This window comes from Hyla sarda, chromosome 5 (assembly GCF_029499605.1).
Source record: "Hyla sarda isolate aHylSar1 chromosome 5, aHylSar1.hap1, whole genome shotgun sequence".
Taxonomy (NCBI): Eukaryota; Metazoa; Chordata; class Amphibia; order Anura; family Hylidae; genus Hyla; species Hyla sarda.
The window spans coordinates 316,334,601-316,349,291 of NC_079193.1; the positions used below are offsets into that span (position 1 = coordinate 316,334,601).

Below are 14,691 nucleotides of genomic sequence, written 5' to 3' on the forward strand. Positions count from 1 at the left end.
TGGGGCTTACATGGGGCATTATTACAGATTGGGGCACTATGGATAAGAAGTATGTACAGAGGTAAGGAGTTTCTAGAAAAGCTCAGAGTCTAAGATGTTTGTCCAATTATTTTGAGACAAGTCATGGCTGGAAGAAGTATAGTGGTGGTCTGGACCAAGTGGAAAAGAAAAGGGAAAGCGAATGACTCTAATTAGAGAAGACATTACTTGTGAGATGTAACTGCAATGTAATGTCCTCCATACTAAGGTAACTGTATGCGGTAGTAATATGTTGTCATGGTTTGGTGGTATTATTTGTCCCTTGTTATTATTGGTAATATTGGCCTTACTGGGTTTAATGCAGTAACAGTATGGTAATAATATTTAGTCACTATATGGTGGTAATATATGGTCCTGGTGTGGTGCTGTTAGTTGGCCATTATATAATGTTGGTCTCAGTACCGTGGGTTTTGCTTTCAATAACATGGTACTATGTATGGTGATATTTGTTCCTTGTACAGTGGTGTTATTTGGTAACTGTAAGACTCTCATATGGAGATATACAGCTCACTTTACACTGTTAAAAGCTTGCCACGGGCAGCATAAAAGATAGAATTGGCCCTAGTGGTATTATTTAGACATGGTATGGTAATATGCAGACACAGTATGGGGGTGTTATGGTGACTGTAGGGGGGTATTATTTAGACACGGTATGAGGGTGTTATGGTCACTGTAGGGGGTATTATTTAGACATGGTATGGGGGTGTTATGGTCACTGTAGGGGGGTATTATTTAGACATGGTATGGGGGTTTTATGGTCACTGTAAGGGGGTATTATTCAGACACGGTATGAGGGTGTTATGATCACTGTAGGGGGGTATTATTTAGACACGGTATGAGGGTGTTATGGTCACTGTAGGGGGGTATTATTTAGACATGGTATGGGGGTGTTATGGTCACTGTAGGGGGGTATTATTTAGACACGGTATGGGGGGTGTTATGGTCACTGTAAGGGGGTTATTATTCAGACACGGTATGGGGGTGTTATGGTCACTGTAAGGGGGTATTATTTAGACACAAAATGGGGGTGTTATGGTCACTGTAGGGGGTAGTATTCAGACACGGTATGAGGGTGTTATGGTCACTGTAGGGGGGTATTATTTAGACACAGTATGGGGGTGTTATGGTCACTATAAGGGGGGTATTATTCAGACATGGTATGGGGGTGTTATCCAGTGAAAATAGAGTGATGTCATTCTGTCACAGTATGGTAGTGTTGACCAATCACAGTATGGTGGTGTTATTAAGTAACAGTATGGTAGTTGTATTTATCTACAGTACAGTAGTCTTATCTAGTAATTTGGTGGTAGTTACTGTATTTATTATTATTTTGAGGTAGAATCATCCATGTGTCCACACCACTAGCCCCAGGACCTGTCAGAATTTCCTCATATCGGTCAGACCACCGATGGCGTTATCTTTCCAGCATCACAATCAGAAATCAACGATAAACTTTAATATGATCTCTGATACATTTGTTTTATGATCGCTCTCTATCAATGTAACAACTTCTCTTTGTTAGCACTGACCAACGTTACATTGGCGTAGAAATGCGTAAATCATGGCATCACTTGTGGATTGTTAATGTGCCTTTAATGGGGCTTCTGCGGGCTCAGTGCCTCGGGCAGCATCAGCTCTATATACAGCCCTGACTATTATTGGCTTTTTAGAAACAGATGTAACTTATGAACTTGACAAAATATGAAGATGACAACTTGTGGATTTGTATGCCCAGGTGATGCGGTGTCTTTTCTGTGTACAGCACACTGTATAGAATCCATGCTGGGCCTTTTCTTTGTTATACAATGCTTTCTATCCAGTGTGATCCACTGACATAACATTAGCACGAGCCCCGTGTTGCAGTCACACCCACTCCATGCATTCCCTCCACACTTCTATTATAATCACAGTGCACACTATAAGTAGGTTATATGGACATTTATGACATCTGAGAGATGGCGGAAGGTTGTCTAGCAGATTAGTCCATTATTAGGCGGCACTATAAGCCTTTGTTACGGTAACACATTGCCCAAGAGGTGACTCTGTCACACAAAGACCCACACGTTACACGTTACCCATATACTACACTGCGGCACACCCCCCTATACATGCTATTGACAGAGTGAAGCCGGGCATAGACATATGCATTCTCCACAATACTGGCATCATTTCTGATCAAAACCCTTCAATATGATCGATGGCGTTCTACACATTTTCAATGTTAATAGCATTTACAGCTGCAATTTCTCAACTTGACGGCCGATAAGTCTATATGACGGGCATCGATCATTATGGATTTTCATTAGACTGACGTTCGCCATCGTGATCAAATTGCTTTGTTTACGGGACATTGTGGCATGTGAAGCCATCTGATGCCAACCAGCGATACATGAGATTGTTTATCTTTAGCTACAGCCTTTGTCACGGCAGCCCCCCCCCCATCCCTGGCACAGAGGTGATTCCCAGGGGTGCTGCTGTCACACAAAGACCCATGCATGATATATATATATATACTTTAGGAAAGGGCATGGGGGGAGACTGGCACTAGCACTGGCACATACTGACAGATAAAGCCATTACCAGGGCACGTGTTTCTCTCTCTCTCTCTAGAAGAAGGGGGTGTGTTGGCTCTGCCAGTGCTGCATGGATCGCAGGATCCCAGGGCTCACCCCCCAGCTATGCCCCTCAGCATGGCATGTGTTGCTTCCCTGGCAGTAATGAAGGGGCAGAGGCAGCACAAAGCCCCATTAGGTGCCGATCAGAATATCTGGAGACATTTCTCTACATGCCCAGAACTAGTTTCCTTTGTTAGCAGCTGAGAAACAAGCTGCCTGCTGCAGCACATGGCTACCCGAGCACGCCCACTCCCGTGCCTTCTCCTGCCTGGCACTAACCTGGTACGGACACCTGGCAGATTCGGGGCATGAGGTTCTCGGTGCCTCCTCGTCCTGCACCACATCGATCTCCTCCTCGTCGTCCTCTTCCTCCTCGCCACGTCCGTGCCCTGCAGATGACCCCGTGCCCAGCGCTGGCAGCGTCTCCTTCATGCCACATCTAGAAGAAGAAGGCGCCTTGGCAGTGCCCAGCTTATTGCCCAGCACGGAGCGCTTGCTGAGGCGACGAGGCTGCATGTTCTTACCCGGGACTGTCCTGTCTCCTCCCCCTCAGGTCCTGGGAGCTGTCAGTTTCAGCACCTCCCCATGTGCAGTGCACCCAGCACCCCCCAACACTGGCCCAGCACCTCCTGCCCATCAGCCCCCAACACACACAGGGGGGGAGGGGGCACTTGTAGTCCCATCACATGGACCTGTCACTGACTTATCTGTCATCTGTAGAAAGACCTGTTCAAGCCATTCTGATCCAAGAGCAGCACTTTATCATTGTTTCTTTATCAGAATTGTCCATCATCCTCTATAGGTCACCGCCCTGCCATCTGGACAATGTTATACACACACTTGACCAGTGGTCTCAAACTGTGGTCCTCCAGATGTTGCGAAACTTCAACTCCCAGCATGCCCGGACAGCCAACGGCTGTCCGGGCATGCTGGGAGTTGAAGTTTCGCAACATCTGGAGGGCCACAGTTTAAGGGTGCGTTCACACGGAGTAAGGCTGGGTTCACACCACGTTTTGTACTTACGGTTCCCGTATATGGCTGGGGGGAGGGGGGACGGAGGGGAATCACGGCGCCCGCACTCAGCCATATTCGGGAACCGTATTTAATGCATGTCTATGAGCCGATCAGAGTGAACCGCAGCCTCTGGTCGGCTGCGTTTTCGGCAGTATGCGGTTTCCCGACCGCCGGCAAAAACGTGATCGACCGTGTTTTTGCCGGCGGTCGGGAAACCGCATACAGCCGACCGGAGGCTGCGGTTCACTCCGGTCGGCTCATAGACATGCATTAAATACAATAAAAACAAGCAATCTCCAGGTAGCAGAGCGGGATCAATGGAAGCGCTGAGACCAGATAAGAAGTTAAAAGGATTTATTTCCCATAATGCAACGCGTTTCACGGTCACCCGCTTCCTCAGGCATGTGCACATTCTATTTCAGCGGGACGAAGCTGCAGAGACCCTTTGATGATACACCCTGTTCCATTGTTGTACTTGGTTGGAGTACAACTTCATGTGGTAAGCGCAATTCACACTTAGCGTTACCAACTCACCTTTGGTGTTACACTACGGAGCGCATCCGTTTGTGCTTTTGTTATTTCATGCATTAAATACGGTTCCCAATTAATGCTGAGTGCTGTAATTGGGAACCGTATTTAATGCATGTCTATGAGCCGACCGGAGTGAACCGCAGCCTCCGGTCGGCTGTATGCGGTTTCCCGACCGTAGGCAAAAACGCGGTCGACCACGTTTTTGCCGGCGGTCGGGAAACCGCATACGGCCGCCCCCCCTACCCCCAGCCGTATACGGGAACCGTAAGAACAAAACGTGGTGTGAACCCAGCCTAATTCAGGAGGAATTTACTCGAGTAATTCCTCCAAATTAATTCACATCTCCTCTGCCCATTGACTTTAATGTTTTTTCCGCTGTCCTGTTCACACTGCGGAAATTCTGCTAGCGGAATTCCGACGGTGAATTCCGTTCCGCTTGAAGAATGAGCATGTTCATTCTTCAAGCTGAATCCGCTAGCAGAAATCAATAGAAGTCAATTGTAAAAAAAAAAAAAAAAACAATTCCGCCCGACATCGTTTTCGCGTGGAATTTGTTTTTGAATTTGCACGGAAATGGCTGAAAAAAAACCTTTACTTCTTTCTCCCCCGAATTTCGCGCGAAAATAAAATTCTTTTTCGGCGTGAATTACTCTTGATTTACTCCATGTGAACGCACCCAAGACCGCTGAAGTTGACACTATGGAAGAGATTTATCAAAACCTGTCCAGAGGAAAAGTTGCTGAGTTGCCCATAGCAACCAATCAGATCGCTTCTTTCATTTTTTAAAAGGCCTCTGACAAGTGAAAGAAGCGATCTGATTGGTTGCTATGGGCAACTCGGCAGCTTTTCCTCTGGACAGGATTTGATAAATCTCCCCCTTAGGAGCCCCCGCGAGCGGAATTCCACAGTGTGAACTTAACATTATTGTGAATGGGTCTCCGTGAGACCCGTTCACACTGCGGAATTTCAGCGGCGGACGATTCCACAGCTGAAATTGTTCCGCGCAAAGAAAGAACATTTTCATTCTCTGCGCAGATTCCGTGAGCACTGCATAGCCGTCAATGGTGACGGCTCAGTGCCCCGCGGCCCAAGTGCCGAAGCACCCTCGGCAGCGGCCGCCAGGCAGAATCTCGGCTCGCGGAATTCAGCGAACGGAGATTCCGCAGTGTGAACGCACCCTAAGGAATAATTTCAGTCAGGAAATTGTTGCCTTCTGTCATTTTATCCATCGAGCGGAATTCAAGCGGTATTTCCATGCGGAAATAAAGAGGAATTAAGGAGGAGGCTATTTAATTCTACTTTTCTGAATTCCGCTTGAAAACGATGTCGGGCGGAACATTTTTTTTTGCCATTGACTTCTATTGGATTCTGCTCGCCGATTCCACTTGAAGAATGAACTTTCTTCAAGCGGAAAGGAATTCAGCGTCGAATTTCCGCAGTGTGAACAGGACAGCAGAAAAAAACATTAAAGTCAATGGGCTGAGGGGATGTGCATTAATTTGGAGCAGAGAATTCAAGAGGAATTACTTGAGTACATTCCTCTTGAATGAAGTGTGAACGCACCCTTATTGTCTCACCCAGGGGCGTAGCTATAGAGGTAGCAGTCGCACTGGGGCCCTGGTGACTAAGGGGTCCCCAAATCAAATTTGCCACATAAGGGTACGTTCAGACGTGTGGATTTTATCAGCTTATTTAGCTGCGGATCCGCCGCTGAAGGACCTCCTATATGCTGCCTTTATATGTGCCTGATCGGAGCGGCAATACGCTGCTCTGAGCAGACACACTGCGATGTGCGAGTCACCGCGCGCATGCGCAGTATACTCGCACATCGCGGCAGCTCTCGGCCTAGCTCATTGAGCAGGGGAAGCAGCCGCGAGTACACTGCGCATCTGCGGCGACTCGCACATCGAGTGTGTCTGCTTGGAGTCACGCTCCGAGCAGGCACATTTAAGGGCATCTTACAGAGGTCAGTCAGTGGCAGATCTGCAGTGTAAAATACGCTGTAAATCCACACGTGTGAACGTACCCTAAGAGACCAGCATTATAATTGGCATATGGGGCCCTGTTGCAGATTTTGCATAGGGGCCCAGAAGCTACAAGCTACACCTCTGGTCTCACCCACCTGTTAGGGCTAGTTCACACAGGGCTGATTTGTAGAAGCATTTTCTGTGACTGTTCTACAAACATTGGGGAGATTTATCAAAACCCGTCCAGAGGAAAAGTTGCTGAGTTGCCCATAGCAACCAATCAGATCGCTTCTTTCATTTTTAAAAAGCCCTCTGAAAAATAAAAGAAGTGATCTGATTGGTTGCTATGGGCAACTCAGCAACTTTTCCTCTGGACAGGTTTGGATAAATCTCCCCCAATTGTTTCACGCAGAAGCCGCCACATTCAGATGAATGGAACGAATTTTTAGCCGCAGAAATGTTGAACAATTCGTGCTGCCTGTGAATATTTACCCCAGGGGTGCGTTCACACACAGCTTACTTGCTGCAGATTTCACGCATGAAAATCTGCAGGTAACTTGAAAGTATGTGGTCTGCGCGATCTTTTGGGTAAATTCACATGCAGCACAAATTGTTATAGAAAGTGGTTCTGCAACTGGGATTGGGCTTTGTTCACAAAAGAATAAAGCGAACGTATGACACCTGTAAATCCTGGCCCGACAGCAGGTTTAATGCCCCCATGGTAGGGCTGTGGCAACACGAACACAAAAATTACTCCGTACTATACTAGTGTGAACTCAGCCTAATTCATCATCCAAAATCTTAAAGGGGTACTCCGCCCCTAGACATCTTATTCCCTATCCAAAGGATAGGGGATAAGATGTCAGATCGCCGGGGTCCCGCTGCTGGGGACCCCGGGGTTCGCTGCTGCAGCACCCCGCTATCATTACTGCGCAGAGCGAGATCGCTCTGCACGTAATGACGGGCAATACAGGGGCCAGAGCATCGTTACGTCACGGCTCCGCCCCTCGTGACGTTACGGCCTGCCCCCATCAATACAAGTCTATGGGAGGGGACGTGGTGGTCGTCACGCCCCCTGCCATAGACTTGCATTAAGGGGACGGGCCGTGATGTCATGAGGGGCGGAGCCATGATGTCACGCTGCTCCGGCCCCTGTATCGCCCGTCATTACGCACAGAGCGAACTCACTCTGTGCAGTAATGATGGCGGGGTGCCGCAGTGGCGATCCCCGGGGTCCCCAGCAACGGGACCGCGGCGATCTATCATCTTATCCCCTATACTTTGGATAGGGGATAAGATGCCAGGGGCGGAGTACCCCTTTAACAAAAAATAACATCAGCAAGCAAGGGCCTAGTCTGTTACACGTATACACCGGAGATGTATAGGGATGGCACTACATCAGCCATTAGTGTTGAGCGGCATAGGCCATATTCGAATTCGCGAATATTCGCGAATATATGGACGAATATTCGTCATATATTCGCGAATATTCGCATATTCGTTATATTCTCGTTTTATTTTCGCATATGCGAAATTCGCGTATGCGAAAATTGCCATATGTGAAAATTAGCATACACAAAATTAACATACGCAAAATTCGCATATGCGAAAATTAGCATACACTAGTTTTCGCATATGCGAAGGTTTGCGCGCCAGTCTCACACAGTAGTATTACAGCCTTCTTTACACCACACAAGCTGGAAGCAGAGAGGGGTGATCACTGTGATGTGTACTGTGAAGAAAAAAAAACGAATATTCGTAATTACGAATATATAGCGCTATATTCGCGAAATTCGCGAATTCGCGAATATGCGATATTCGCGAATAATATTCGAATTGCGAATATTCGCGAGCAACACTATCAGCCATATACTGGTTCCTATGTTATTTAATGGTATCCAACTGAATGGAACAGCACGGAGGTCTGCACTATGCCATCTAGGAAACCCTGAGGCTTATGTTCTGAGCGAAGGCCAAAATTACGCACTTTTGGCCTCTATTGGCTAAGTGGAGGGGGGCTCTTCTGTTTAAAAAAAAAAAAGGCTATTTATTGTGTAATAAGAAGTACGCTATATACGAGTGGTCTCCAAGCTGCGGACCTCCAGATGTTGCAAAACTACAACTACCAGCATGCCCGGACAGCCAACGGCTTAAAGATTTTTTTAATAGAAGTGATTTACAAATCTGTTTAACTTTCTGGCACCAGTTGATTTAAAAAAAATAAATAAATAAAAAAAAAAAAAGTTTTCCACGAAAGTACCCCTTTAAGGGGTTAAAGTGGAAGAAACTGCTGTACAAAATCTTAATCCTTCCAGTACTTTTTAGGGGCTGTATACTAAAGAGAAATCCCCAAAAAAAAAAAACTATGCATTTCCTCTGATGTCATGACCTCTCTGCTGACCACTGCTGTCCATTTTAGGAACTGTCCAGAGCAGCATATGTTTGCCATGGGGATTTTCTTCTGCTCTGGACAGTTCCTAAAATGGACAGCGGAGGTCAGCAGAGAGCACTGTGGTCATGACATCAGAGGAAATGCATTTCTTTTTTGGATTTCTCTTTAGTTTTCCACGGGACTACCCCTTTAAGGACGGACCCATTTTTTACCTTAATGACCAGGCTCTTTTTTTTATTTCACATGTGTCTCTTTAAATGGTAATAACTTTAGAACGCTTTTTCTGAGCGGAGCGATTCTGAGATAGTTTTTTCATGACATATTGTACTTTATATAAGTGGTGCTTTTTTTGTTGACACATGCAGCATTTTTTGTGAAAAACTCTAAAATATTGTAAAAAACTGGAACATTTCTGCCGTTTTTCTTTTTGTTTTATTATGGTGTACACTGTGCAGTAAAAGGGATGTTCTATTTATTCTGTGTGTCAGTACGATTATGGCGATACCCATTTTATATCGCTTTCTATGTTCCTTTTCCTTTTCTGAGCAAAATTATTTTTCTGGCATTCATTTCCAACAGCCATAACTGTTTTATTTTTCGTCCGACACCATTGAGTAAGGGCTTATTTTTTGCGGGCTGAGCTGTACTTTTTATTGGTATCATTTTTTGCAATATGTGTTACCTTTTTGATCTTTTTTTTTTTCGCTATTCGTACCAAAATTGGCGAATTTAGCGCTTTTTTTTTTTTTTTGTTTTTTACGGTGTTCACCGTGCGGGATAATTTGCATTATAGTTTTACAGTCCACGTCATTACGGACTTGGTAATATTTGTGTTTTTGATCTTTTTTGGTGATAATACAGGGCTTTTATTGGGAAAGGGGAATTTCTTTTTTTTTTTTTTTTAACACTTCATACTTTTACTGAAGAACTTTTTATTAGATTTTTTACACTTTTTACAGGTTATACTATGCTGCAATACATTTGTTCTGCAGCACAGTATGACCCGATCAGCTGCAGACAGTACAGCCTGTGTGGTTCAGCCTGTGGCTGGATCTCACAGATCTCCGTAGCAGGCAGACAGGAGGTCATGATCTGACCTCCTGCTGCCATAGCAACCAACGGCAAACTGTGATCATAACACGGCGCCGCAGTTGGTGAACAGGGGGAGCGCCATTGATGCGTGATCAGGATTGATCACGACATCTATGGGGTTAATGCTACCGGGACCGGCGCAATCATGCCTGCGGCAGTGCAGGAGATCGCTAGGACGTATGCATAAATCCCAGCGTGCGAACGTGTCGGGTGATGGGACTTATGCATACGTCCTATAGCGGGAAGGGGTTAAAGGGGTACTCCGGTGGAAAACACTTTTTTTTTTTTTTTTAAATCAACTGGTACTAAAAAGTTAAACAGATTTGTAAATTACTTCAATTTAAAAATCTTTACCCTTCCAGTACTTAGCTGTTGTATACTACAGAGGAAGTTGTATAGTTCATTTCTGTCTCACCACAGTGCTCTCTGCTGTCACCTCTGTCCATGTCAGGAACTGTCCAGAGCAGGAGCAAATCCTCATAGCAAACCTCTCCTGCTCTGGACAGTTCCTGAGTCTCGCTGCAAATGCAGTGAAGGAGTTTAAACATGCATGGGATAGGCATAAGGCTATCCTTCATATAAGATAGGGCCAGGGACTATTGATAGGATTCAGATTATTGGGCAGACTAGATAGGCCAAATGGTTCTTATCTGCCGACACATTCTATGTTTCTATACTGTATGGATATCAGAAAAATGGTTCCAAGCTCTTATTTCTTTATTAAATTCACTACTTTGGGGCAGGAAAGCACGAGAATGAAATATGTCTTTTAACGTTAGCTGAGCACGATGGGGGTTGGGCACTTTTTTTTTTTAGGTACTTTTTAGCACTAAAATTGCAGACTATTATGAGAAGGAGGGAAAAGGTAGTCCTATTTTTTCTCTCTAAGGGTATGTTCACACTACGGAATTCCCGCGGAATTCCACGGGCGGAATTCCGCGAGCCGAATTCCACGGTGTGAACTTAACATTAGTGTGAATGGTTCTCCGCGAGACCCGTTCACACTGCGGAATTTCAGTGTGAACGGGTCGCTAAAATTGTTCCGCGCAAAGAAAGAACATGTTCATTCTTTGCACGGAAATCCGCGAGCACTGCATAGCTGTCAATGGTGACGGCTTAGTGCCGCCCGGTCCTACCGCCGCCGCCGGCTGCCAGTCTGAATCTCCGCTCGTTGAATTCAGCGAGCGGAGATTTCGTTCACACACTGTAGTATGAACATACCCTAATGGGTAGTTATAAGGATATTTTTGAGATTTTGGAAGCTGGGATACTCACTACACCCATGCATATCTATATACCGTATATACTCGAGTATAGGCCGAGTTTTTCAGCACGATTTTTCGTGCTGAAAACACCCCCCTCGGCTTATACTCGAGTGAACTCCCCCACCCGCAGTGGTCTTCAACCTGCGGACCTCCAGAGGTTTCAAAACTACAACTCACAGCAAGCCCGGGCAGCCATCGGCTGTCCGGGCTTGCTGGGAGTTGTAGTTTTGAAACCTCCGGAGGTCCGCAGGTTGAAGACCACTGCGGCCTTCAACATCATCCAGCCCCCCTCTCACCCCCTTTAGTTCTGAGTACTCACCTCCGCTCGGCGCTGGTCCGGTCCTGCAGGACTGTCCGGTGAGGAGGTGGTCCGGTGGGATACTGGTTCCGGGCTGCTATCTTCACCGGGGAGGCCTCTTCTAAGCGCTTCGGGCCCGGCCTCAGAATAGTCACGTTGCCGTGACAACGACGCAGAGGTGCGTTCATTGCCAACGTAATTCTGCGTCATTGCCAAGGCAACGGCTCTATTCCGGGCCGGAAGCGCGGAGAAGAGGCGCCCCCGGTGAAGATAGCAGCCCGGACCACCTCCCCACCGGACCACCTCCTCACCGGACCACCTCCTCACCGGACAGCCCTGCAGGACCGGACCAGCGCCGAGCGGAGGTGAGTACTCAGAACTAAAGGGGGTGAGAGGGGGCTGGATGATGTTGAAGGCCGCAGTGGTCTTCAACCTGCGGACCTCCGGAGGTTTCAAAACTACAACTCCCAGCAAGCCCGGACAGCCGATGGCTGCCCGGGCTTGCTGGGAGTTGTAGTTTTGAAACCTCTGGAGGTCCGCAGGTTGAAGACCACTGAGGGCGAATGATGAGAAGAGGATGATGAAGGGGGGGTGTGGGGATGATGAAGGGGGGGGGGGTGTGGGATGATAAGGGGATGATGAAGGGGGGATGTGTGGGATGATAAGGGGATGATGAAGGGGGGATGTGTGGGATGATAAGGGGATGATGAAGGGGGGATGTGTGGGATGATAAGGGGATGATAAGGGGATGATGAAGGGGGGATGTGTGGGATGATAAGGGGATGATGAAGGGGGGATGTGTGGGATGATAAGGGGATGATGAAGGGGGAATGTGTGGGATGATAAGGGGATGATGAAGGGGGGATGTGTGGGATGATGACAAGGGGATGATGATGAGGATGTTAATGACGGGTCTGGATGATGACAGGGGGGGATGAGGTATTTCCCACCCTAGGCTTATACTCGAGTCAATAACTTTTCCTGGGATTTTGGGTTAAAATTAGGGGTCTCGGCTTATACTCGGGTCGGCTTATACTCGAGTATATACGGTAATAAAGTATGGGAGGAACTTAAATTTTTTTTTAAATCACATGGAGTTTTGACTTTACTTCATTATGGTCGAATAAAGCACTTAAAGAATTCCTTAAAATTAAAGATTCACTCTTTTGGATGAAAAGGGGCTTATTTATGTAAATCAGTTATACGCTTTAGGTCAAATAAAGTCGTTTGAAGAGATAGGGGGGGGCAGACAATCAGAAACATTGTTTTTTACAAATAAGTAACGCAGATCATAAATCAATAAAAGGAGAGTTGAGGAGAGTACATTCATATCCACTTGTTGAATTAATGAGAGGGCCCCCTGTCCCTAAACCCATGACAAAAATTTATAAAATGTTGATGCTATCAAAGGTAGATGGGAAAGGGACTTGGGGGGGGGGGGGGGGTTTACATTCAGATTCATGGGGCAGAGCTGTGGTAAACTTGAACTTTACATCATATAGTAAGGCCCATGTAATGATACAGTCTAAGATTTTGTATAGCATGTACTCCATTGGGATTGAAGCGTATGGGCCTCAGACAGGATGCAAACTGTCCAAAATGTCAGATGGAGGATGCTAACTTTTTGTATCTTATATGGAATTATTCCTATATTCATTCATTTTGGAATCATCGATGTTATTGAAAAAAGGTATAACATTAAGATCGAACGAGACCCTTAGAGGCTTATCCTTGGAGAGTTCAGGGATTCTATATATAAGAAAAGTTTAATTAGACTATTTCCTTACGCGAAGTTGCTGTCTGGGCATGCTGGGAGTTGTGATTCTGCAGCGGTTGGGGGTTCACAGCTTGAAGACCACTGCTATAGAGGGTGCAAATGTATCTGAGCCCTGGAACTCAAATAATGTGAAATATGAGATGATCAAAATGGAGCCCCTGCACTAATTACTTGGGTTCTGGGGTCTGTAAGGTCCATAGTAAAAACATCAGGTTCTGTCTATAGCAGATACTAAATCATCGCAGCTCCAAGAAACAAGCAGTTATTCTGACATGTCACATGGGATGTCATAGACAGCTGGAGTCCTGACAGCCGCCCGAGCCTTCAGTCTGTAGATTGTTACAGTGAGATTAGTGAGATTAGCGTCTTCTTCTTCTACTTGTCTGAAATGGAGCTAAAAGGTTTGGGGTTCGTCCCCCTCCTGTTGGTGTTTTGGTGTGCGGCCTGGCTTGCCACCAGCTACATCATGACGGTCGTCCTCGGCCATGCCGCCTCGCCACTGATGAGCATCAGGTAAGATAAACAAGCACATGATTCTTATTTCATGGGTTGGGAGTGAGGAAATATCCATAATAACATTGGTTTCTTTTCCTTCACAGTGGCGTGGGAAATTTCTTTCCCGAAAGCATATTATTCAGAATTGGATTCATAGGGATGTCCATTGGCACTTTGGTACTAACCTTTCTTATTTATAAGTATATGGTTATGCATACTGAAGAGTTCAGGGGTCATCAGGTCCTGATCCAGAGGATCCTGCTGGCCATTGTGTGGGCCTCCTGTTTTGGCACAGCTGTCATGCATGTATTTTCCCCCAAAGAATATCCCAGGATACACTTTGTCAGCACAATAATTTCAATTACATGTGAAGCCTTATACTACCTTGGGCAGTCCATCCAGATGTATAAATTACCAGGAGCAAACAAAGTCATCCACCATAGTAGATGCACCTGCTGTGGCCTGACTTTTGTCTGCACAATTTTCTATTTTGGATATGAAACATTAAAGGAATTATTCTATAATGATGAAGACTGGGACGAGATCCGTGAAATCCCCATCATAATCATCGAGTGGGTGATGCTTCTACTGATCCTGATAAACATTGTGACCTATTATTCCACCATGCAGAGGTTATTGTTGACCGTCTCCAGAAACAGCTGCACACTCTCTCTTAGAGTAAAAATTGATGACTTCGGGGTGTAGACCACCATGTGGGCATCAAGTGGACTTCTGGAAGAAATACTGCACAGGACACGGAAAAACAAACTAAAGAAGAATAACTGGGGGACTACATATGGTGCCAGTAATCATGGCACAATAATATGAGCTGGTGATATTACCTATACAAAAAGAAAATAATAAAAATATTGGTGTGTGAAGTGTAATACCTAGTTAGAAAAACAGAATTAAATTCATCATTATAACCACCCTCTGCATTACCCTGTTTATTATTTTTCAAGCAAGCACTTTGTTCTTATTGGTCCACTCTCTGGCGTGCTCCTTGTATAAGGGGTTTGGTATACCCTTTTTGTTTAAAACGATCCTCCAGGTTATCTAGTTGTTGCTGGCATTTTTGTGTGGAAGAACAATTCCTTCGGATTCTTTTCATTTGACCGAATGGAATGTTCTTCTTCCATTATTTCAGATGGCAACAGTTAAAGTCGAGGTATCTGTTTGCATCCACCTCCTTAAAATAGGTGGCAG

The 14,691-nt window shown here is 45.8% G+C and overlaps 2 protein-coding genes across 10 annotated transcripts in view; one reads left to right on the plus strand and one right to left on the minus strand.

Moving 5' to 3' along the window:
• The window catches only part of ZNF704 (zinc finger protein 704), a 136,263-nt gene extending 132,795 nt beyond the window's left edge, over positions 1 to 3,468 (minus strand). For 8 of the 9 annotated variants that reach the window (XR_008844277.1, XR_008844282.1, XR_008844281.1 and 5 more), the window contains exon 1: positions 2,934 to 3,467. Coding sequence is in view for 3 of the 9 variants with exons in the window: in XM_056522218.1 (XP_056378193.1) it covers positions 2,934 to 3,170 (237 nt within the window). In the remaining 6 variants the exon portion in view is untranslated. Of the gene's footprint in view, positions 1 to 2,933 lie in introns of all 9 variants that reach the window. The other variant, XM_056522219.1, reaches the window with a different exon arrangement.
• Positions 3,469 to 13,342: 9,874 nt separating this feature from the next.
• On the plus strand, positions 13,343 to 14,259 carry LOC130272725 (DNA damage-regulated autophagy modulator protein 1-like). Its single transcript, XM_056518593.1, has 2 exons — positions 13,343 to 13,503; positions 13,590 to 14,259. Exons 1-2 carry the CDS (start codon positions 13,379 to 13,381, stop codon positions 14,188 to 14,190), a joined length of 726 nt encoding a protein of 241 aa, XP_056374568.1. The 5' UTR covers positions 13,343 to 13,378; the 3' UTR covers positions 14,191 to 14,259.
• The last annotated feature ends 432 nt before the right edge of the window (positions 14,260 to 14,691 follow it).